The 23,623-nt window shown below is 45.6% G+C and overlaps 1 protein-coding gene across 1 annotated transcript in view; it reads right to left on the bottom strand.

The window, feature by feature from the left end:
* STK32B (serine/threonine kinase 32B) overlaps positions 1-23,623 on the bottom strand; it is a 275,458-nt gene that overhangs the window by 100,240 nt on the left and 151,595 nt on the right. The window contains exon 3 of the mRNA XM_008685823.2: positions 22,475-22,648. Coding sequence (XP_008684045.2) covers positions 22,475-22,648 — 174 coding nt within the window. The remainder of the gene's footprint in view (positions 1-22,474; positions 22,649-23,623) is intronic.

Genomic DNA, 23,623 nt, shown 5'->3' with positions numbered 1-23,623 from the left:
CAGGACCCTGAGATCATGACCTGAGCCGAAGGCAGATGCTTCACCAACTGAGCCACCCAGGTGCCCCTAAATAAATACATCTTTAAAAAAACAACAATTACAGCACTACAAGAGGCCACCAGGAAGTCAGGTATGGCTGATGCCAAGGCCCGGGGCCGTCGCAGCTCCTGTCCCCTTCGGGGGGACTGACATGCGAGTCTCCTTTCCCCACACACGCCGCTTTGGTACCTCCCAGGTGTGAGCATCTTCTCATGCATTGTTTCCCCTCCTTTCTGCCACCAGCTGGGACTGACATACTCACCCCATTTTAAAGATGAGGGAAATGAGGGCTGAAGAGATTGATGAACTTGTTCCCACGACTCAGTGAGAGACTGGGAGAACAGCCTCCAGACTCAGCTTTATTTATGAAACATTTCACTCTGTTTTACTTTGACTGCCTGTCAAAGCCTTCAGGAAGGTAAGAGGTGGGGACACTCAACAACTGGACCCAGGGACTGGCAGGATAGGCCCCAGCTTTGGCTCTTGCAAACGTTCTCTCTTTAATCCTCACAGCAACCCTGGGGTTACGAGTACTGTCCCCATTTTTGAGGAAGAGAACTGGCTCAAGGCTCGGGATTGAAGCAGATTTCCATGGAGAGCACCACTGGGTTCAGCCCCTGAGGCTGGATCCCCTGCTCATGGCCTCTCATGTTCTCTTTCCATTTCTCAGTCCCCCCGGCTCCTCTGGAAGTAGATTCGGGGTATGCGTACATCTTACAGAAATAAATACACAGCAGGAGAATCCGTCCATGTCGGTACAACTGTGAATTGCTCATAAAGTCTTAACACACGTCGGTAACAGGGACGAGCGTGAATAGTGCAGAGTTGCAAGCTCTAAACCAAGATGTCTACGCTGCCCTTTGAAATCCCACGCCATTAGAGGTCTAATACGTAGCAACATACCCTTCAGGGAGCACACACACACACACAGGCACACACACGCTCACACTCCCTCACTCTTAATCACTTCCTCTTCCCCAGTGAGTCACTAATCAGTCTCTTTTGAAAAATGAGTAATATCAACATTGAAGACAAGCTCCCAAGTTACCTTTCTAATACCCCCCAGGAACATGTGTGTTAAAACATGAAGAATGTCACCTGCTGGCTCCCTCAATAGGAATTCTCTGTATTTTCATGCAGTTGATGAAGCGGAAGGTTTTCAAACATGAAGATCTCTTCTCCAGCCCAGCATCTAATTTCACTGTATAAAACAGAATGTTATTTCATATGCCGCTTTTTAACAATGCATATGAACAAGACGAACGGTGCAGACACAGAAGGAATTTTAAAATAAGAATGAAAGCAGGTTATATTTAGGGTTTAATTGAGAGAAATTTTAGAGGCTCTTATTGTTCAATTCATTCACTTTTTCTAGATATATCTAGAACCTACGACACGCCAAGCACCGTGTTAAACCCTGAAACCCTGAAGGAAGCGAGCTACGTAAAAGGGTTCAAACTAAACCCACAGTCTGCTGGGGGAGGCAGATACGCGAATAGTCATTTCTATGATAGAAATATGCAAAAGTTCAGTGTAAATGCAGAAGCGGGAAGTAACTACATGGTTCGGAAGAATTTGGGAAGGCTTCCCGGAGGAGGCAGTATCTTTTTTCAGGAAGAGTTCATAGAAGAGAGGCATTCAGGCAGAGAGAACGCTGCGACCATGTGGAGTCCTAAAAGTCGACGTGTAGGTGTGGACTAGAGTACTATGTGCTTTCTGCTTAGCATGGCTTCCTGCGTCTTCTCTGGTTCCTTTGGGGAACCACCTCCCCTCTCACTGTGGTCCCAGAGGGGCTGCCCATGGAAGTCAGAGGAGTTGGCTAAATTAGAATATTCCATTCCTCTGGCTACAGAAGTATTTAGAGATAATCATGTGACTTGAGCACAACCAATCAGAGGTTTCTCTGGGATAGTCATGTGACTTGAGCAGAACTATGAGAAACTTCTCTGGGATTGATAAATGAATTTGGTGGAAGAGAAAACCCACCTTCACTGCGGTGGTACAGCTGAGCCCATGGCAGCGCAGGGGTCTGGCACCATGTTGCTGGCCCATTGAAAAGAGCCAGTTTGCCAAATGAAGTTAGCAGAGACCTACAAAACAAGATCTCTCTTTCTCTCTCTCCCTCTGAGACTGAGCCTCAATGACCTCAGATATGCTGAACTTCCAGATTTTTTAAATCAAATTTCCTTTTTTCTCAAACTCATTGGATTTGGGCTTCTATTACCCTGAATTCATCAAAACAGCTTTGACAAATTGCCATACCTTAGCAACTAACAGGACTAGTGGGCAAAATAGGAATCAAGGGCTGAATTGTAATGGCAGCGATAAGGCGTTCAGGCTTTTTACTTTGAAGGCAATGGGGAGTTGGCAAGTGATTTTGAGAAGCAAAGTGATACAGTCCTATTTTGTTTTAAAAAGACATCTCCAGCAGGCGGATGAGTCAGGGTATCTTTCATTCATTCGTTCTTGCAAATATTGTGAGAGCTTGCACTTATCGAGTGGGGGTGGAGAGAGAAGGAGGCATATTTCCAAGCTGATAATTTCTCAAATACGCAAGAGGCAGTTTTCCTCTTTAGTAACTAAGATTATTTAATTAGCAACGAATATTGAAATTTTTCTATGTCAAATAATGGAGTAAGCACTTCAAAGGAACGTCTCTCATACCGCAAGAGCTTCACAGGTGACAGGACATGTTTCACAATTAGCAAGCACGTCAATCAATAAAGGAAACAAAGGAACAGTCACAAGAGGGAGGTTGGCCCAGTGCTTTCTGCTCATCTAACTCTGGCTGACTGCAGCAGCTTTGCTCTGGACGGTTTCTTCTTCGTAGCCCCGAACTAGAAGTCATTCTGTGTTGGCCTGAAAGTCTGAACCTTTGATAAACCTTATAATTTCTAAAAGAGCCAAGAGGCAATGGCAGGCACGGAACCTGAGCCAGCACCAAGGCTGGAGTACGTCTTTAACGTGCAAAGGCTGCCGGAACCCACAGGAGACACATCACCGAGGCCTTGGACCCCGAGCCAGCACACCAGTGGCAGGACCTGCTTCCAGCCCTGGCTGACGCTGTGGCCTTGACGAGTCGTAGCCTGTCTCTGAACCTCTGTTTCCCTCTTCTGCAAAGTAAGTGGAACCTTAATAAGTAGCTCAAGCTAAAGAATTGTGGATTGAATTATGTGAACTAAGACAAGACTCTGTAAAGCTAAAGTCACAGCATCAAAACAGTTACGCAAAGTACGTATTTATAGAAAAGATGTAGATTTTTAAATCCAAGTGTAATTAACATAAAGTGTCACATTAGTTTCAGGTGTACAATATAACGATTCAACAATTCTAGACATTCCTCAGTGCTCATCACGGCAGGAGCGCTCTTCGTCCACCTACTTCACCCAACCCTCCACCCCCTTCTGGGAACCACTAGTTTGTTCTTTGTATTTAAGAGTCTGTTTTTTGTTTCTTTGTTTATTTCTTTTTTTCCCCTGTGTTTTGTTTCTTAGATTCTATATATGCATGAAAGCATATGGTGTTTGTCTTTCTCTGACTTATTTTATTTCACTACTCATTATACCCTCTAGGTCCATCCATGTTGTTGCAAATGGCAAGATTTTTTTAACTAAAGATTTTACTTATTTATTTGAGAGAGAGAGAGAGAGACAGAGAGAGAGAGAACACACATGAGTGGGGAAGGAGGGGCAGAGGGAGAAGGAGAAGCAGACTCCCTGGTGAGCAGGGAGCCTGATGCGGGGCTCCATCCCAGGACCCCGGGATCATGACCTGAGCCTAAGGCAGACACCTAACTGACCGAGCCACCCAGGTGCCCCACAAATGGCAAGACTTCATTCATTTTTATGGCTGAGTAATATTCCATCAAAGGTACACACCACACTTCTTCATCTAATCATCTGTTGATAGACACTCGGGCTGCTTCCATATCTTAGGTATTGTAAAGAATGCTACAGGAAACATAGGGGTGCCTGTATCTTTTTGATTTAGTGTTTTCTTCATTTTCTTTGGGTAAGTTCAGTAGTGAAATTACTGGATCATATGGTAATTCGATTTTTAATTTTTTGAGGACTCTCCATACTGTTTTCCACAGTGGCTGCACCAATTTATATTCCCGCCAACAGCACACCAGGCTTTCTTCCTCTCCTCATCCTTGCTAATACTTGTTAATTCTTGTGTTTTTGATTTTAGCCATTCTGACAGGTGTGAGGTGGTATCTCGCTGTGGTTTTAATTTGCATTTCCCTGATGATTACTGAAGTTGAGCATCTTTTCATGTGCCTGTTGGCCATTTGTCTGTCTTCTTTGAAAAAATGTCTATCCAGGTCTTCTGTCCATTCTTTAATCAAATCATTTGTTTGCTTTGGTGTTGAGTTATAAGTTCTTAATATATTTTGGGTATTAACCCCTTATTGGATATATCACTTGCAAATATCTTCTCCCATTCAGTACATTGCATTTTTGTTTCGTTCATGGTTTCCTTCCTTGTGCAAAAGCTTTTTTTATTTTGGCATAGTACCCGTAGTTTAATTTTGCTTTTGTTTCCCTTGCCTCAGGAGACATATCTAGGAAAACGTTTCTATGGCCGATGTGAAAGAAACTATTGCCTATGTTTCCTTCTAGAATTTTTATGGTTTCGGGTCTCACATTTAGGTCTTTAATCCATTTTAAGTTTATTTTTGTGCATGGTGTAAGAAAGTGGTCCACTTTCACTCCTTTGCAGGCAGCCTCCGGTTTTCCCAGCACCATTTGTTAAAGAAACTGTCTTTCCCCCCACTGTAGATTCTTGCTTTTGTCGTAGATTAATTGACCGTATAATTGTGGTTTTATTCCTGGGCTCTCTATCCTATTTCATTGATCTATGCATCTATTTTCGTGCCAGTGCCGTACTGTTTTGATTACTACAGCTTTGTGGTCTATCTTGAAATTAAGGATTTTGATGCCTCCGGTTTTTTACTCTTTTTTAAGATTGCTTGGGTTATTCAGGGTCTTCTGTGGGTCTATGCAAATTTCAAGATTACTTGTTCTAATTCTGTGAAAAATGCTACGGTATTTTGGTAGGGATTGCACTACAACTGTAGATTGCTTTGGGTAGTATAAACATTTTAATATGAATTGGTTCTTTCAGTCGATAAGCCGGGAATGCTCATTTATTTGTGTCATCTTCAATTTCTTTCATCAGTGTTTTATAGTTTTCAGAGTACAGGTCTTTCACCTCCTTGGTTAAGTTTATTTCATTATTTTTGTATTTTATTATTTTTGGTGTAATTGTAAATGAGGTTGTTTTCTTAATTTCTCTTTCTGCTACTAATTTATTTTAGTGTATAGAAATGCAATACAATTCTACATATCAATTTTGTATCTTGTGACTTTACTGGGTTCATTTATCAGTTCTAGAGGGTTTTTTTTTGGTGGAAAAACATGTATAATCTTATTAAGACATTCCATGGTCATCAGTCCCACATACTTGATAATCAGGTCCTATGTGAGGCATCAGGGCTACACTGATAATGAGAAAACATGGTTCCATGCTTGTGGGGGACAGAAACCAAGTGGGAGAAAGACATCACCCGACTACAAGGATGGTCATGTGATAGTGGAGGTCTGTACAAGATAATCTGGTAGCAGAGAGAGCGAAACATGGAACTCCAATGTGCTTCCCTCCAAAGTCATGGCAGCCATCATGGAGAGGACAATACATGAGTTGGAAGTGACATCATAACAACGTTCTAGGGAAATCTGCCAGGTGGTGTGGAACACTGCAGAGTGGGAGTTGGGGAGAAGCCAGGATACCTCTCTGGGCAGGGCCCCAGGCAGGGCTGCCTCTCTTTGTACTGTCATTCCGGCATGTGGCACACAGTCCCTGCCTCTATGGAACTGCCCAGCTCTGGCTCTCACTGAGCAGGTCCTCTGAGGGTCCAGCTGCTGTGGAGACCTGGCTCCGGAGCTCAGGACAACACCCTCCCCCCTGTCCTGTCCCTGTGTCCCTCCAGCTCCAGTGTATGCATCTTCGTGCTGCGTCTAATCTCCACGTTGCCTCATCCATTTGCTCCTCACTGTGGAAGAAATCCATCCATGTCACCAGCTGCCTGTACTGTCTCTGTGTGAGATACTCAGGTGGTTTCTGTTTTCTACCTGCATCCTGCCCTATTATAAAGGTCAGTGGATTAGTCCAAGTGAATGATGGTAATGGATGGAGGCAGAAAGGTGAACCAGGATTTCGAACCTCAGTGAACACGGGAGTAAGACAGGAGGCTTCAGGGGGCGGTTCCCACGACGACAGTACCTGCCAATTTGCAAACAGATCATGAGGGCATCAGGGCTTGAATTCATTCATTCAATTCCTGGGGCTTCATTGACGGCCTATGATTTGTTCTTTGCCTTCATGTCTGCGATGCCAACCTGAAGTCAAGGAACACATGTGACATTTCTGCTCTCAGCTCTGAAAGTTCCTCCTGCAATATACAATTTCTATTACTCTTTCAAAAAATAATAGTGCCACAGATATCTTGATGGTGATGAAATCTCTCGTGTTAAAAGAACGTTTGTTTACTACTATAGAGAAAAATTTGGTTCTTGCATCAAGACACTTAATAATTTGCATATGCTTTCCATGGTGGTGAAAGGAAGCAATCTCATTGGCGTTGAGTCCCGGAGGTTCGTTCTAATGGCTAGGATCCTGCCAACTGAAAACACTGGTTTCATGTTTTCCTTTTACAGAAGTGTCACATGACTTTAACATTTGTAGCCAGGTCCCCATGGGCTGCCCTGACCTAAACCTCTGTTTCCTCAAATGCCTGCTGTGTGGGGCTGCTGCGTGTATCTTCCTCGAGTGCACTATCCATCTCCCCAAGGGCTACAGAAGAAAGCCTGAGTCCTTTAGTCCAGCAGTGAAGCTCTTCATTAGAAAACTCTAGCCCACATGGTTCCTCAAAAAATTAAAAATAGAATTACCCTATGATCCAGCAATTCTACTGCTAGATATATTCCCCCCAAATTGTTCAGAGCAGCACGGTTCACAATAGCCAAAAGGTGGAAGCAAACCAAATGTCCAAAAACTTATGAGCAGATAAGCAAAATGTGGGATACCCATGTAATGGGATACTATTCAGCCTTAAAAAAAAGGAAATTCCAACATACGCTACAACATGGAGCAACCGTCCTCCCTCCCATGACAGCTACCATTATCAGAAGACAGCCAGCCCCTCAGGGCAGAGCACACAGCCCTCCTATTGCACAAAGGTTTGTGCGACTTCACCTGGCACCCCCTCCCCGGGGTGGGCCCACAGTGACATTGCCCCCGACTTAGGGCTTCCTCTTGCAAAGCACGTGGAGTTCTCTGCCTTGTTTTATTGTAAATGTGAGCCTATGGATCTTCCCTGCACGGGGTATGAAGTACTTTGAGAACTGGTGTGGTCCTGGCCCAATTCTGTCGCCCCAGAACACAGCGCTGGATCTGGCATCACGAAGCAGAGTTTGTCCAATAGACAACAAGTGTTCTTTGAGTCTCTCTTTCCAGGCAACTGAACTGTGTCCAGTTTGGCCAATAGAGGTATTAGGACAGGGTAACTGAGCCTCCATCAAAATGTTTCTCTCTTCCCAGCAGGAGCCTTGCCTTCTGTTCGTCTGCAGGAGGGAAGGCTGCCCCCCGCCGGTCCATCTCCCACAAAGCAGCCAGAATGAACCTGTACACAGCAGTCAACACCCACCCCTACTGAAAGCGTAGATCAGATCACGTCACTGCTCCGTCGAAAGCCCAGCAATAGCTTTCCGCTCTCAGGATAAAAGCTGAAGCTGATAAATCCCTATTACCTTCTGTTTCACCTCTCCCCCTGGCCTCACCTCCACCACTCTCTCTCGTCATGTCGGTCTCCTTGCTGTTCCTGAGACACACCAAGCACACCCCATCTCAGGGTCTCCATGCTGCTACTTCAAGAGGGCACCCCAGGATTGCCACATCTCACCCCTCACTTCCTCCAGCTCCCTGCTTGCATGTCCCTCTATCAGAGAGGTCTCTCTGATAACTCTCCGTAAAGCAGAAACAAGCCAGACCACCACCTGTGGTTCACTCCATGTTGCCACAGAATTTGACAGCACTTGTCATCCTCTGACATATTACAAACATATTTGTTTGTTTGTTGTCCGCCTCTGTCCATTAGAAAACATGCACCAAGAAGACAGAAACTTGATAAGGTCAAGTGCACTGTTCACTGCTGCGTCCATAGCCCAACACGATGCAGGTACTTGGTAAGTCACTACTGAGTGGAGGGATGCATGGATGCATGGATGGTTGGAAGGATGGATGGACGGATGGATGGACGGATGGACAGATGGACAGATAGATGGATGGATGAAAGGATGGACAGATGAATGAATGAATGAATGAATGAATGAATACCTATGAAGACTGCACAGGTTGTCTGGTCCAGCACAAGGGAGGAATGCGGAATGCCACAGTGGTAGCACCAACCTGTAAATATGGAAACGCTACACCACCTTCCTCTCTTCTTTCCTTATCTCAACCCCCATGTGACCGTAAGGAATTATTTCAACAATCCTTGTGGCAACAGTCACAAGACAGAGTTCACATTTAATAATCTTGCACTCAAGGTCCTGCACAAGGAGACATGAGTAAGCCAACCCCTTTCTTGTATCAAGTCTTCCTGGAAACACGCTCTCCACCATCTGTCACTGTTGTTAAAATGCTGTTCAGACTTCAAAGCCCATCTTCTCCATAAGCCCAAGCAAGGCATAAAGCATATGTGATCTGTCACTTCTCAGAACTCTGCAAGTATTGTGTTCCCACTTACCTCTCTTATGATTCCTATCCTTCCCAGCCCTGTCTTTCCCTCACTTGCAAAAGGAGAGGGAGACTACACTGAATTGTAACGAGATACATACGCTGGCAACTGTGTGACTATACGTATGTATATGTGTATATATGCGTGTGTGTTTCTACACATACATACACAAATCCTGGCACATGGTGGTCAGGGCCCAAATATGCTAACTATTATTACTAATAACCAGTGTGCTCCTCCCACAGGACTGAGGCTTCTTGAGGTAGATATTTGTTGCCTTAGTGTTTCTGTCCTTAGTGCCCAAGCGTTGACCCTTCTCCGGTATTGTTTATTGACTGATGAATGAATGAAGGATACTAGTCGGGGAAGGGATTCAGAGCTGTGGGGAACAGCACGGAAACAAAGTTTCAGAAATCTTAGTGTTTTTGCGGCATGCTGACATTTCCAAAACCGCTGAGCCGATTTTCGGACACTGCATTCATCGTCTCGGGTTTGAACAATTTCTGCAGAACAGCCTCGAATTTATTGGATCCATTTTCGGGTTTGTTTTCCGCTGTCATATTCTGCTCCCAGATTTCAATCCAGTTTCTCTGATGTTAAGTTGAGACCCGGGTCCTTATTTCTACAATTTATTATCTAACATAAACACTCTCTGCCCAATCACAGGAGCAATTTACACCCAGGAGATGGAACAGTCCCTTTAAGGGATAAATTGGATTCTCTTGTATCTCACTTTTATATCATCACGAAGCCATAAATTCTCAAAATGCCGGCCTGTAACAGAAGGGTTCCAAGCTCTGTGCCTGGAAATAACGAAGTTACTCCTGAAATTGAATTGGAATTTCCACCCTAAATGACACTTCTGCGTGTTTTCTATTTTTTTTTCCATCTGAAGATTTCTTTCTCGTTGCTATGACCCCAGTACCACAGTAACGAAGAGGTACTGCTGCGGTCCCTCTCGGATCTGATGAGAACCAGCAGGTTACTCTTGGCACAGTGGTGGCAGGGAAGGATCGGGAGGATATTCAGACCTGTAAAAATAGGTCCTATCAGTTTTATACTAGGCTTATTGATCATTATTGTTTTATTATGGATCTCACCAAAGGCTTGGAGGGTGCTAGGCAGGCATTGTGTCAGGAGTTCAACACGGATCATTTATTCCATATCCACATAAGCCCATTTTAAAGGTGACAAAACTGAGGCATGATGAGATGAGTTTTCTGAGCTCTCAGAGCTGGCAATGAGTGGTGGCATCAGGACTCCAAACTGGGCAGTCCAATCCAATGCCCATGTCTGAGAGACACGACATAGGACACAGCTGAGTCCAAGTGCAAAGTGCCAAAATTTAGGATGATATTAAAGTGATTTCTATAGCTCTGGTTTCTTATTGAATGTATTTTCTTTCCTTCCAAGTTGCTCCCTCTCCCCAAATATGTAGTTTTCAATAAAGAACTAGAAATATATATATATATATATATATATATGAAACATAAGATAATATATAGAAATATATATGAAACATAAGAATTTTAATCAGCATCAAAAATACATTAATATCTACAGAAAAAAGTTATGCTGTATATTCGAATAAACATGATTATTAATGTATACATAAATAAAACATTGCTGCTTTAAAAAATAAAACTAACAAAAAATAAAGTTAGTGTCTGAGAAACACCTTCCCTTTAGGGAGAAAGCTATTTATGCTTTGATTTTCTTCATTAAAAAGGATGAGGTGCCCATTACAGAAAATTTCGAAATGGAGAAAAAAAGGAAAGCGATTTGCATGGAATCTCCCTTCGACGCCAGCCCAGGGGGAAACCTCCTTCGAGTCTTTTCTGTTCAGTAAGCAGACATCTGTTTACAGGGTCATGCATTTTTATAAGCTATAATTCCCTCTCAAGATCGTAACAATGACTGCTTTTAACAGTGCAGGGTTTTCCTAGGAAGCGCTTACATATGGGTGGACCATAGTCTCAAGTCTCTAAAAAGGAGGTATACAGTTTACAAAGCCAATTTCTTTGCTTTGGGTTATTTCAGGATTATCGGTCATCATAAGCTGTGCTGTACAAAACTTAGAGTCTCTAACGCAGGCCAGAGTGGAGCCTTACCATACATTCCAAGAAGTGAAATCAGTGGGTCGAACTGTATGAATATTCACCAAGTACTTGATTCTTATTCTCAAGGATCTCTCCAAAAGGGCTGTAACAGTTTCTGCCACCAGCAAATAAGATTCAGACTCCCCAGAGAACATTTTTCCAGAACACTTTGCTTTCGGAAATACCCTTTTCATCCCACAAGAAAAGCCCAGTCCAGATACCATCACCGATGACCCAAAAGCTTGGCTGATCCTTAGAGACAAATTTTATCCTGCCTCCTCTATGTTCTACTGCTTTGACTAGGCACTCACCAACCACTTGCCACACTAGCTGAGATGGTCATTATATGTCTGTCTCCCTAACCCAACTGTGAGTCAGGTGGCAGGCATACAGTAGGTGCTCAATGCATACTTATGAAGCATTTGGGTTTTGAAGAAAGAGACCACATACTTGTGTATCAGGGTTTCTTTCCTTTCTTTCCTTTTTTTTTTTTTACTTCTTCATTTTTAGAGAGAGAGTGAGGGGAGGAGCAGAGGGGGAGGGAGAGGGACAAGCAGACTCTGCACTGAGCGTGGAGCCCGACACAGGGCTGGAGTTCAACTCTGAGATCATGACCTGAGCTGAAACCAAGAGTCAGATGCTCAACCGACTGAGCCACTCAGGTGCCCCTGTATCAGGGTTGCTGTTGTGCTGTCTGGCACACAGTAAGTGCCAATTAAATACGTACTAACTCAATGAACATAAACCTGAAATTTGACTTACTTCAGAGCCTGCCTGGGCGGAAAGAACTCACTAGCGAGACACATCCTTTCAATGCCTTGGGCCTCAAGCTCTCATTTAAGGCATAAACATTTATAAATATCTACTATGTGCCAGGACCTATAATGGGTAATTAGGAAAGACATAATTCTGAAAGCATCTTCTGGAGCAGGGGTCCTGTACACAGTAAACAACCAGAGGAAAGTCCTCACTGAAGTATGAACAGAAGTGACATTGATGCCCAAAGGAGAAACCACCCAAGGAAGTGGGGAGTCTTGATCCAGGAGCCGCCTTCGAGCTGAATATGATTTGCAGTACATTACACTGCACCCCCTGAAAGACATGTCCGAGTCCTAAGCCTGGTATCTCCGAATGTGACCTTATTCAGCAATAGGGTCTTTGAAGATGTAAATACATTAAGTAACTCGAGATGAGATCACCCTGGGTTTAAGGTAAGCCACACATCATTCCATCCCCCAGCAGCCCTGTGGACGGAGATCACTCCTCTTGTTAATAGAGAAGCAAACTCCCATCAGAGCGGTGATGGACTTGCCCAAGGTCCTCTGCACCAGGAACACAACATGAGAACTCTCAACACCAGCCTTCACAGCGGTGCGTGGTGGGCCACGCCCCTGCCTACACACGGGGTGCCCTTGACCCCTCACCCTACTGTCAGGAACAGAGTCTGGGTTTCTCTCCCTCACAATCTCATTCCCCGTGTCCCACCACTTGGAGGGTTTAGGTCAGAGGTTTGGTTCGTTTATTCACAAATTCCACTGGTCGTCAGATGAGACCCAAACTGGGAGCCAGGGAGGGCAGGCTACTTACTGCCCATTCCCCAACTCAAGCCACTAAAGGCACTGGTTAGGAAAATCCTGGCTCTTCCCTTCTTTTACCTACGTTGCCATTACACGAGTGACAAGTCCCCACTGCCAAAGATATGAGATAAGTAGCCCAGCCATATTTCAACACTTGGCACAGTCTCTACTCCTACCACTTAGACAAATTTGATTTCCCAATTAACTGGGATTGGCCAATGAAAAGCATCATCCCAGCCTCATTCTGCAAGCAATTTCCTGGGAAAGGCACATAGGCAATTTCCCCAAATTATCAGGAGTTAAAACAGTTATCTTTACAGAATTCAGGAAGCATAAATGTAAGCAAGTGAGTCTATTTACAAAAAAAAAAGTATTTTTTTAAACTATAAACACACGAGCTTCCAAGCAAAGGACACAAATTCTATCTCCATCAATTCATGCAACCCAAACTGGAAACGGGTGCTGTCCCCACAGGAAAATAAGCAGCTCATCAGGGAATGCCAAGGACTTCAAAGAGGGAGGAGGTTGAATATTGTCACTTAAAATATTTTTTTATTTGCATGTGCCAGCAAAAGCCTGGGGGTTTGCCTTTACAATGAGCGTTGGTCACATGATTTTTTCCTTCATGAAAGCTTGGATAATGGACAGATTCTAGTGTAAATATGAGTGGAGGACTGGGCTCCCATGGGTCACCAGCACAGAGACAGTGAGAGCTGGTGACTTGGGGTGAGCACCTACTGTTTGCTCCTGGGTAGTTACTTTTCTCCACAAGACCCAGTGGTCTCACCTGTAAAATGGGGCTGATCATGGGACCCCCTTCAGTTGGCTGTTGGGAGCAGGCGAAGTCACACCTGTAAAGCACGTAAAACAGAGCCAGGCTCGTGCAGAGTGCTTGGCAAATGTTGACGGCCATCATGGGCATAGCATCCTACAAGCACGCTGCCTTTTTTTTTTTTTTTTTTTTTTTTGGTAACTTCCAATTACATGTTGCAAAAGTGGGGACTACCCACTACATTTTAATGCTAACTGCACGTACATATGAGCAAGGCTCAGTTCCAAGCCCTGCCCTGGAAAGGACTCCTGTCCTCATCTTATTCCCATCCAAAGACACAAAATGTCAAAAAGTTCCTGCGTGCGTGCCTTTTTACATGTTAACGCTTCAAAATGAAATCGTCTGTGGCAAACACAAATAGTGAACTGGAAGAGGAAGTTTGAAGCATGTGCTTTGAATCAGTGAAAATGCTGACAAAAATGGGAGAATTGTCATTTATTTTTCACACACATTCCTTTGAATCTTCTGAACTTTACAACATACACATATTATTTATTAAAAAATAAGATCTGGGACCACTGTGTGGCTCAGTCAGTTAAGAGTCTGCCTTTAGGGGCCCCTAGGTAGCGCAATTGTTAAGCGTCTGCCTTCGGCTCAGGGTGTGATCCCGGCGTTATGGGATCGAGCCCCACATCAGGATCCTCTGCTGGGAGCCTGCTTCTTCCACTCCCACTCCCCCTGCTTGTGTTCCCTGTCTGGCTGGCTGCCTCTCTGTCAAATATATAAATAAAATCTTTAAAAAAAAGAAAAGAGTCTGCCTTCAGCTGAAGTTATGGTCCTGGGATTAGCCCCGCATCGGGCTCCTTGCCCGGCTCCTTGCTCAGCAGGAAGCCTGCTTCTCCTTCTCCTTCTGCCTCTGCAGCTCCCTTGCTTGTGCTCTCTCTTGCTCTCTAATAAATAAATAAAGTCTTAAAAATATATATAAGATCTGGATTTAACCCTATATTCCAGAGCAAAAAAAAAAAAAAAGTAAATAAAAATAAAAAATAAAAAAAGGATTCACTTTATTTTCTCAGTATATTCAATAAGGTGACAAAACTGATAAACTTCTACAAATCAGAGTTTGTATACTTTTAGACAATCTGTAGCAAAAGAATTGCTGCATAGATAATGCTAGTTTAAAGTAAAGAAACGAGTTTGCCAGTGTTAAACCAGCAGGATTAAACTATTAGCGGTCCTAAAGATAAAAAGGTTTCCCAAAGTCAAAAGGTTACCAAAAGAATTACTCCTGACAAAAACTTGACAGCAAGCAGATACTGTGTCAAGGCTGAGTATGTTCCGCCCACAACTCCAAGGTGAAGCCCCTGACCGGACTCCTGTCTCCGAAGGAGGGACGGCTGGGGTCTGACGAGGTGAGGCTTCACTGCGACCACGAAGCTTTGAGACTGTGCATTAATTCACGTGTGCGGCAAAATCGGGGCCGGAAGCACAGGAAAGGGCAGAACAAGTCAGCCACACTTCACCGAGAGCGCTTCCCAAGGGGGTCAAAGACACCCTCCTGGGGGGTTAGGCATTTCAGAGCAAAATCCGATTGAAGTAACCCCTCTACTGAAAATTACCTCCAAAAGAAGCTCGAAAACGCTGCCCCAGACCTGCTCTAATTAGCATTTAGATCACTGCACAGTTCACGACAGTGACTACACGGTTGCCCTTTACGGCTCACATTTACGTGAATGAACTGTATCAAAAACGCAAGAGGGGAGGGGGTTCCTGGTGGCCTGACCTCACCTGAGCCATGAACTTCCTTCAGATCAGCTCGCTTTCCCCTAATAGATGGACATAAGGCAACAGCATCTGCCACAGACCGAGGAGATGCCGAGAAGCCATTATTGTTCATGTCCTCTTTTTTCTTTTTTATGAAAGGTAAAGTATTATCTTATGTATCAAAAGAATCATGACTACACAATGGGGTGGAATGGAAAACATCGAGACATTTGTCACATCAAACATGAGATTTCAAAGGAACTTCATGTCTGTGGCACACAACTTTGGGTCCCAGCAGAGACTTCTTGTTTCAAAAGATTTATTTATTTATTTGAGAGAGAGAAAGAGAGAGAGCGCGCGCATGTGGGCAAGCAGAGGGAGAGAGAGAAGCCCAAGTAGATTCCCCACCGAGTGCAGAGCCTGACACAGGGCTCCATCTCACGACCCCAAGATCATGACTTGAGCTCAAACCAAGAGTCATGGGCAGAAAAGTTGTAAGAAGCAGCGCGACAGACGGATATTGACCTATCAACTGTGAACTTGTATTTGTAAGGAATTTCCTTCCTTTCTTCATGACTTCTTCAGTGACTCAGCACGTAGTCAGGGAGCACCTGCTCCATGCCCCACGGTCTGTCAGGTGCTGAAAATATGCAGATGAGTAAGGTAGACTAGATGCTTGCCCTCAGAGCATCTGCAGACAGCCAGGTTTTTCTCTGGCTACCCAGAAACAACAACAAAGGCCTCGATCACCCAACGGGGATCGGATGCCAGGAAGGGAATGGACAAAGTGCTTGGGGAGAGAACAAGGTGGGAACTGGGGTAGGAACCTTGCCTAGATAAAAGCCAGCCAGGGACGCCCTCTGAAAAAGTGGGGTCCTTGTCCTTATTCAGGCTCTGTCTAAGGCTTAGCTGGACAGGACATTAGGACATAACCTTTGCTTGTCTTTTGCATCTGGGAAGGTGGCAAGGTGTGGTGGAAAGAGCCATATTCCAACTTAGAAGCATAATACTGCTATTTAAACAGCATGACTTCAGGCTAGGGGCTCAACCACCAGAAGCTTCACATGCGGATGGGACAGAGCCTTCCTTGGGGGCGGTTGTGAGGAGTCGACAGATCCACGTGTGCTTATTTTTATGCTTGTCCGTGCATGCACACTCTCATCAGCCCTTCGAAGCAGTTCAATGTGGTCTGAACAATAAGGGCTCAGTGGTGATCGGCAGGGAATCTGCCGTCAGAGTGTCTTGGTTTGAAACCTGTTCCACGATCTCCAGTGGTGGGCCTGGGGGTAAATCACCCAATCTCTCTGCAAAACGGAGACAGTTGTGGTCCCGAGCCCATTCCACCGATGTGAGGATTAAATGAGATGATACTTGCGTGTGTACACATGTGTGCTTGTATGTATCTGTGCTGACACACAAGAGCTTAATAAACCTGATTTGTCGCCACTGTTGTTACCCATTAGATTCTGCATCACCTGCTTTTTCTACTTAGTCCAGTGACCCCACCCTGGCTGAAGAGCCCCCTTGGGAAGGGCTTTCAGGACCTTCAGAAAGGTCATTCTCAATTACCAGCTGCACCATGTCGCTCCCAAGCTTCAACCCACCTATGGATGACACCGGTGAGGGCCTCAGGACGTGCTCCCTGCCAGCCTGAGCAGTGCAGGCTCTGCCTCTCACATCTGGGGGCTTCTGCCCAGAGCCTTCTGCATTCCTCTTCTCTGGGCTAATCCCTCCTTGTCCCACAAATCAGGACAAGTCAAGTGTCCCAGGGGAAGCCTTCCCGGCCTCCTCTGTGCCCCCTGCTCCACCCACCCCCTCAGTCTGGGCTGGGCACCCCCTCCCCAGGGCTCCTGCAGCCGCTGTGCGGCACCCTGACCTGGGTCCTCATCCTGAATTGCAGTAATACGACCCCTAGAATGGTTGCCTCTTCACCTGGGAAAGCTGCTCGGGTGCACACACAGTGTCCTAGCCGTCATTTTCTTCCCAGGGGCTGGCACTCCTCCTGGTTGGAAGAATGAAGGGCCGACTCAAATGCTCTAACATGTCGATCTCTAATTGCTTTAAAACAATGATTTATTTTGAACACACAATAATATTTCTCAACTTGGGCACTTTGAAACTCAAGGGGTATATACTCTGAAATGCCTTATACTTTCTATAGATCTGTAACACCATCCTCAAAGGATGGAGAGTTGTCACTACTGAGAAAATATATAATTAAAGATTAGGGGCACCTGGGTGGCGAGTAGGTTAAGCATCCAACTTTGATTTTGGCTCAGGTCATGATCTTGGGGTCCTGGGATCAAGCCCTGCACTGGGCTCGGTGGGGAGTCTGCTCGTGGATTCTCTCTCTCCCTCTCCCTCTGCTCCTCCTCCTGCTCTCTCTCTCAAATAAATAAATCTTTTTTAAAGAAAGATTGAATACCAGGTTTCAAAGTCCATGCTGCAGACGAAGGAAAGATTCGTGCTACAAGATGGCAGGCACAGTTCAGTCCTTTATGACCTCTTCCTCATGGAATTTGCACAATAGCCCAATAAAGTAGGCATCATCAGGTCTGTTTTACAGATTTGAAAACTGTGGTCCAAAAAAGTGAAGTAGGTGGCATCAAGTAACTTGCCCAAGCCCACCAAGATGGAAGACACAGATTTTTGGCAATCCAACCCAGGCTTGCATTTGTAGGATGATTCTACCACTTTCAAGTGTGTACTTCGTTTTTCTTGTTGTTTTATTCTTTTTTTAAATTAAAGATCTATTTTTATTTATATGAGAGAGAGAGAGAGTGAGCATGAGCAGGAAGGGCAGATAGAGAGGGAGAGAGAAACTCAAGCGGACTGTGCATTGAGCACAGAGCCCAAGTCGGGGCTCGATCTCATGATCCTGAGATCATGACGTGAGCTGAAACCAGGAGTCAGATGGCTAACCCACTGCATCACCCAGGCACCCCTCGAGTGTGGCTACTTTGAAAAAAGCAACATTCCTTTGTCTGTATAAAATACGACATTGGGAGTTCTGGCACATAAGAAGTGGGAGATTTATAAATTCATCTGTTGAACTAACACAACACATTGCACAGCATTAGCAAATATCCCTATGCACGGTGTGTACAACACGTAATTTCAAGTTTGAACACACAAACACATTGAAAAAGGGATTTATTGCACTATATGGGAAGGCAAAAAGCTGACTCAAATTTCTGCCATTTTAGAAATGGTAAGAGAATCCTGCTTAGTGGATTTTTAAAAATTTTAAATTGTTGGCTAGCTCCTTTTCTCCAGGATAGATCTGGAATCTGAGGACAGATGATCTCACATCGAGTGACTTAAAAACATTTGCTCAGGTAAAGAAGAGGTTCCAACCATCATGCTCTCATGGGACAGTTCCAACGTCTGCCTGGTCTATCCCTGGCTCTGCTCTGAGAAGTTGGCATCCATCTCACCCCATGTCCACATGACTCAGTGTCTGGGGGAAATTAGGCAAATTGGTCATCCATTGCACACTAGTGCAGAAACGGCTGTAATAATTCGTCAATGACATCTGTATAACAGATTGGGAAAGAACTTGCTCCTTTAAGCACCTTCAAAAAAGCCCAGCTGGCCCACAGAGGCTACTCTGGCATGGGGTAACCTTCCTCAACAAATATCGCACAGTGCTTGCAAACACAGAGTACGGAGCCAGAAACGGCCGCGTGCGAAGGCTGGTGAGTGACTGAGTGAACGAACAACGGCCCTCAGCGAACGCTCTCTGCATTGCACCAAACAACCCCTTTTCTAGTATATACTATTACTGTCGCTACTACAACTTCCTCTTCCTTCTTGTTCTTATTCATTGTGTTGTGTTTGTTATTTGTATTAAAATTATGCATGGCTATCATTCAAAGGATCAATACTTCTGCAAGTTTTGTTATAATACAGCAACAACCCCTACCACTTTCTCCCCATCTCTTCCTCTCCATCCATCTCGTTCAGGTGACAATTTTGGTATGTTTAGCCCCTTCTCTCTCAATGACAGAGATAACTTTTGCATTTGAGGCTCCATCCATTGGCCTCCCACTGCAGAAGATGAGGATGTAGCAGTCTCTCCTCCCCGAAGCCCCCAGGAGACATGCTCATCCTTGCATTCAGTCATTCCCCAATGGAGTGCTGTATTTCTGGTGAGACTGACTTTCAGGGCTGCCAGGATTATGATTATGCTATGCAGAGCTGGCTCGGGTTGTGAGCTGTACTATAACAGATGACATCCTGTACAACACTTCCATTCCCGGGAGTTAATAATGTCTATCATTTTCTGTCGAGCTTTTTACTAGACTTCTCAGTTATTCGACTTTGGATTCTCCACCAGCTAAAGAACTTCCTCTCAAGGCATCCAGATGCATCAGGAATGCCGTCATCCCATGCTTCCTGAAGAAGTCTGTGCCGGGGTCTTCTGATCCACTCAGATAGCACGGGTCAGGGTCTACACCCTAGGCACAGCTGACATCCTCGAACCTCCCTTCACTACCATCCTCGAGATTCCCTATGCCTCCCTCCTCGGCTAGAGCCCCACTTCCGTCTTCCATCTTTTCCTTCTTCTTGATTTAGTCCCTCATTTTTGTGGAGTCCACCTCTTTTTCTAATAGTTACTTGAGAAAAGGTGAACATGAGGTACGTTTTTTGGAGACCTTGAACTTGTGAAAATGCGCACGCTCACACTTGATTGACCAGCATGTCTCCACTGCCTTCTAGGGCCCGATGAGCCCAAAACAATCTGATTCCTCAGCCTTTATGGCCTGCTGCTCTTCTGTGGAAGCCTACGGGATCTGAAGTCTGTTTTGACAGGCGTCTGTTTCTGATCTCTGCACTGTATCCCTGGTAGACCCTTCAGTCTGGAAACGCATGTGTTTCAAGTCCTGGAGACATTCTGTAATTATTTCATTGACGATTTCTCCTGCCATGTTTTCTCTCTTCTCTCTCTTCTGATGCTGGGATTACTGGATTGGTTCTCGTATTTTCTTATATCTTCTCTCATATTTTCTTTGTCTTTCTGTTGTACTGTATGAGGGATGTCAGCTTTGTCTTCTCACACATCTTTTGAATTTTTCACTACTACTGTCATATTTTCAACTTAGAAGCGCTCTGATGTTTGTTCTCTGAATTTTAAATAAACACAGTGTTCCCTTATTTTATAATAGCAAAAATATTTTTTCCCTCCGGAAACACTGATCATAGTTATTTGGTATTTTCTTCCCCTTGCATAGTGTCTGTTTCTTCCAAGTTTTCCCCCCTCTGTCTATTGATTGTGTCGATCTCACTGTTCAGGCCAGATTTCCTGGGGAGTCTGATAACCCTTGGTTGTCGGTAACCTAGCTGGCAGCTCATGGCAAGTGAGTGGGGCTTGTGGGCTGTGAACTCCGTGCTAAGGGGTGGTGGGGAAGCTGTGATGTCACAATCTCTTACTTTTGGCTAATCCCCACTGAAGTCGCATCCTCACTGAAATCAGTGTCCAGCCTGGAGGAAGGCCTGAATGTGCTACTCTCGGAGCCCAGCTGGAAGGGGGGGAGGCTGTGTATTTTAGCATTTGGTTGGTATACTGTTTTCAGTACAGTATCCCAACTAAAGGTAGGCTTGCATTGCGCTACGGGGTATTTACCCCAAAGATACAGACGTAGTGAAGAGAAGGGCCATATGCACCCCAATGTTCATAGCAGCATTGTCCACAATAGCTAAATTGTGGAAGGAGCCGAGATGCCCTTCAACAGATGACTGGATTAAGAAGTTGTGGTCCATATATACAATGGAATATTACTCAGCTATCAGAAAGAACGAGTTCTCAACATTTGCTACAACATGGACAGCACTGGAGGAGATAATGCTAAGTGAAATAAGTCAAGCAGAGAAAGACAATTATCATATGATTTCTCTCATCTATGGAACATAAGAACTAGGATGATCGGTAGGGGAAGAAAGGGATAAAGAAAGGGGGGGTAATCAGAAGGGGGAATGAAACATGAGAGACTATGGACTCTGAGAAACAAACTGAGGACTTCAGAGGGGAGGGGGGTGGGGGAATGGGATAGACCGGTGATGGATGGTAAGGAGGGCACGTACTGCATGGTGCACTGGGTGTTATACACAACTAATGAATCATCGAGCCTTACATCGGAAACCGGGGATGTACTGTATGGTGACTAACATAATATAATAAAAAATCATTAAAAAAAATAATAAAAAAAATAAAGTAGGCTTGATGTCCTTCAGCTGCTATCTCTAGGGAGCAAGCCTTCGTCTTCTGCTTGGGTGAAGTTCCTCAGATGACTATTCCGCCATCGAACTATTCACAGTGGGCAAGCAGCTCTGGGGTTCTCGGGACTTCCTAAAAGGCTTTCAAACAATTCACCTTACTTTAGCCTCCTTTTTACCTCCTGTCTTCCCTCCAAAGATGCTGATTACTGTCAACTTCTGCACCTTCAGGGGATTTTTCGGTGTCCATCAGCGCTCACCCCAGTGACAACCTGGAATTTACGTTCTTGGACACTAATCATTCACTGGTCTTCCTCTTCTTTCAGAACCTCCCCCCCCCACCCCGCCCCGTGTTTCTATAGTCTCCTCTTTAGTCTTCCCTATCCTTGGGAGTTTGTCATTTCTCAAATCCTCTTGCTGTCGTTTTACTGGGGTTTCAGGAGGGACAACTGCAGACATGCGTGCATGGGTGTGTGCCTAAGCTACCATCTCTACCTAGAAAGTCAAGGCTTTGTTTACGACATCTTCTAAAATGGCCTAGGTTAGAAGAAGAGCCACTAGGCACAATGCGAGACCCCAGGTGAACAAATCTGGAGCCACTCATGCCAGCCCCTCCGCTGGGAAGAGCAAGAAGACGTCGTTCGTGATACCATCGCTTTCCGAAACCTCTCCCTGGCCACCTGCCTCTGCAGACAAACTCACTTTGCCTGCCTGGTTGGAGTGGCAGGGCTGTGCACGGGTGGGGAGAAGCAAAGGCCCTGAAGAACAGGCAGAAATTCAGAGCTTCTAACCCAAGCCCAGGGCCAGCACTGAAGCTTCCAAGAGAGAGAAATTCTCCATGAGGCACAGCACCGATTTCAAGGTATGGAAAGGAAGAGAGTAGATTCCCTCACTCTCCCAGCTAACGCCACATGACCTTTCTGAGACTGGAGGGACAGAATATTCCAGCCTCCCAAAGTCACGCTGGAAGAGAGAAGCCAAGGCCAACCGCCGACACATCTCTCCGCAGTGGGGCGCTGCCCCTGAGACGCAGGGGACCAGGGAATGGGCTGTCGGTGGAGAACGTAAGAGCAGTAATGCGCTGTTCTGCGTTCCTTAGCTCCGCGTGCGGCCACTTGTAACGAGTGCCAGCCAGAGAAGGCCCTGCGCCCCCGCGGCCTGCTCCCCCCACGCCGCCGTCCCCAGCACCCCTCCAGCAGCCCATCACCTGTGGATGATGTGGAACCTCTGCAGATACTCCAGGGCCAGCGCCAGCTCACAGATGTACAGCTTCACCGCCCCCTCGCTGAAGTGCACGTTCTGCTGCAGGTGATAGCGCAGGTCCCCGCCCAGGAGCAGGTCCACCACCATGAACATGTCCTCCTCGTCCTGGAAGGAGTACCTGCGGGCGCGGAGGGACAGAGGGGGTGAGGGATGGAGACACTCCCTCATCCTCAAGACCGACGCCCCCATGTTACAGAAGCGTAGCCTGAGCCTCAGAGAGAGGCACCTGTGCCCCTGAAGTCCCGTGCACCATCCACAGGCTCTGGCCGGCAAATGGCATTTTAACCAATAGTAGACACCAACGTACGACTTCGTTTTTGTTTTTTTTAATTTTTAAAAGTTGTTATCCAAGTTCCCATTGGTTAACATATAGCGTAATATTAGTTTCGAGTGTACGATATAGCAACTCGACACTTGCATACAACACCCAGTGCTCATCCCAAGTGCTCTCCTTAACCCCTCATCATCTATTTCACCCATCCCCCCACCCACCTCCCCTCTGTAACCATCAGTTTGTTCTCTAGAGTTCAGAGTCTGTTTCTTGGTTTATCTCTCCTCCCCCCGTGCCCGCTTTGCTCATTTGTTTTGTTTCTTAAATTCCACATATGAGTGACATCATGTGGTATTTGTCTTTCTCTGACTGACTTATTTTGCTGCACATAATACCCTCTAGCCCCACCCATGTTGTTGCAAATGGCAAACTTTCATTCTTTTTGATGGCCGAGTACTATCCCATTGTGTATATTACTTCGTCTTTAGTAACTGCTTTAAGGGGGTGTTTTCAGGGCTAGTAGTAGGTAGTCTCCAAAGCTTCATCCCCCGCCCCAGCATTCCCGGTTCCCTTGCCCCACGCGCCACTCCCCACACGGGGCTTGGTTCTGCACCCCCCGTATGCAGCGATGCTCGGCGAGTTCACACCCAGGGCTCAAGGGAGCTGGCGGTTTCTACTTGAACTGCCTCCCAGGACGCAGCCAGAGCCCAAGCCCCATGGAGAGACCATGAGAAGGAAAACAAAGGAGCACCAGGCAACAGCCCTGGCTGAGCCACCAGGCACAACCAGCACCAACGGGCCCTGGGGGAGCCAGCCGCCTCG

The sequence above is a fragment of the Ursus maritimus genome, unplaced genomic scaffold, assembly GCF_017311325.1.
Source record: "Ursus maritimus isolate PB19 unplaced genomic scaffold, ASM1731132v1 scaffold_8, whole genome shotgun sequence".
NCBI classification, from domain to species: Eukaryota; Metazoa; Chordata; class Mammalia; order Carnivora; family Ursidae; genus Ursus; species Ursus maritimus.
The sequence above is the reverse complement of the archived record's forward strand: the minus strand, read 5'-3'. Positions and strand labels throughout refer to the sequence as shown.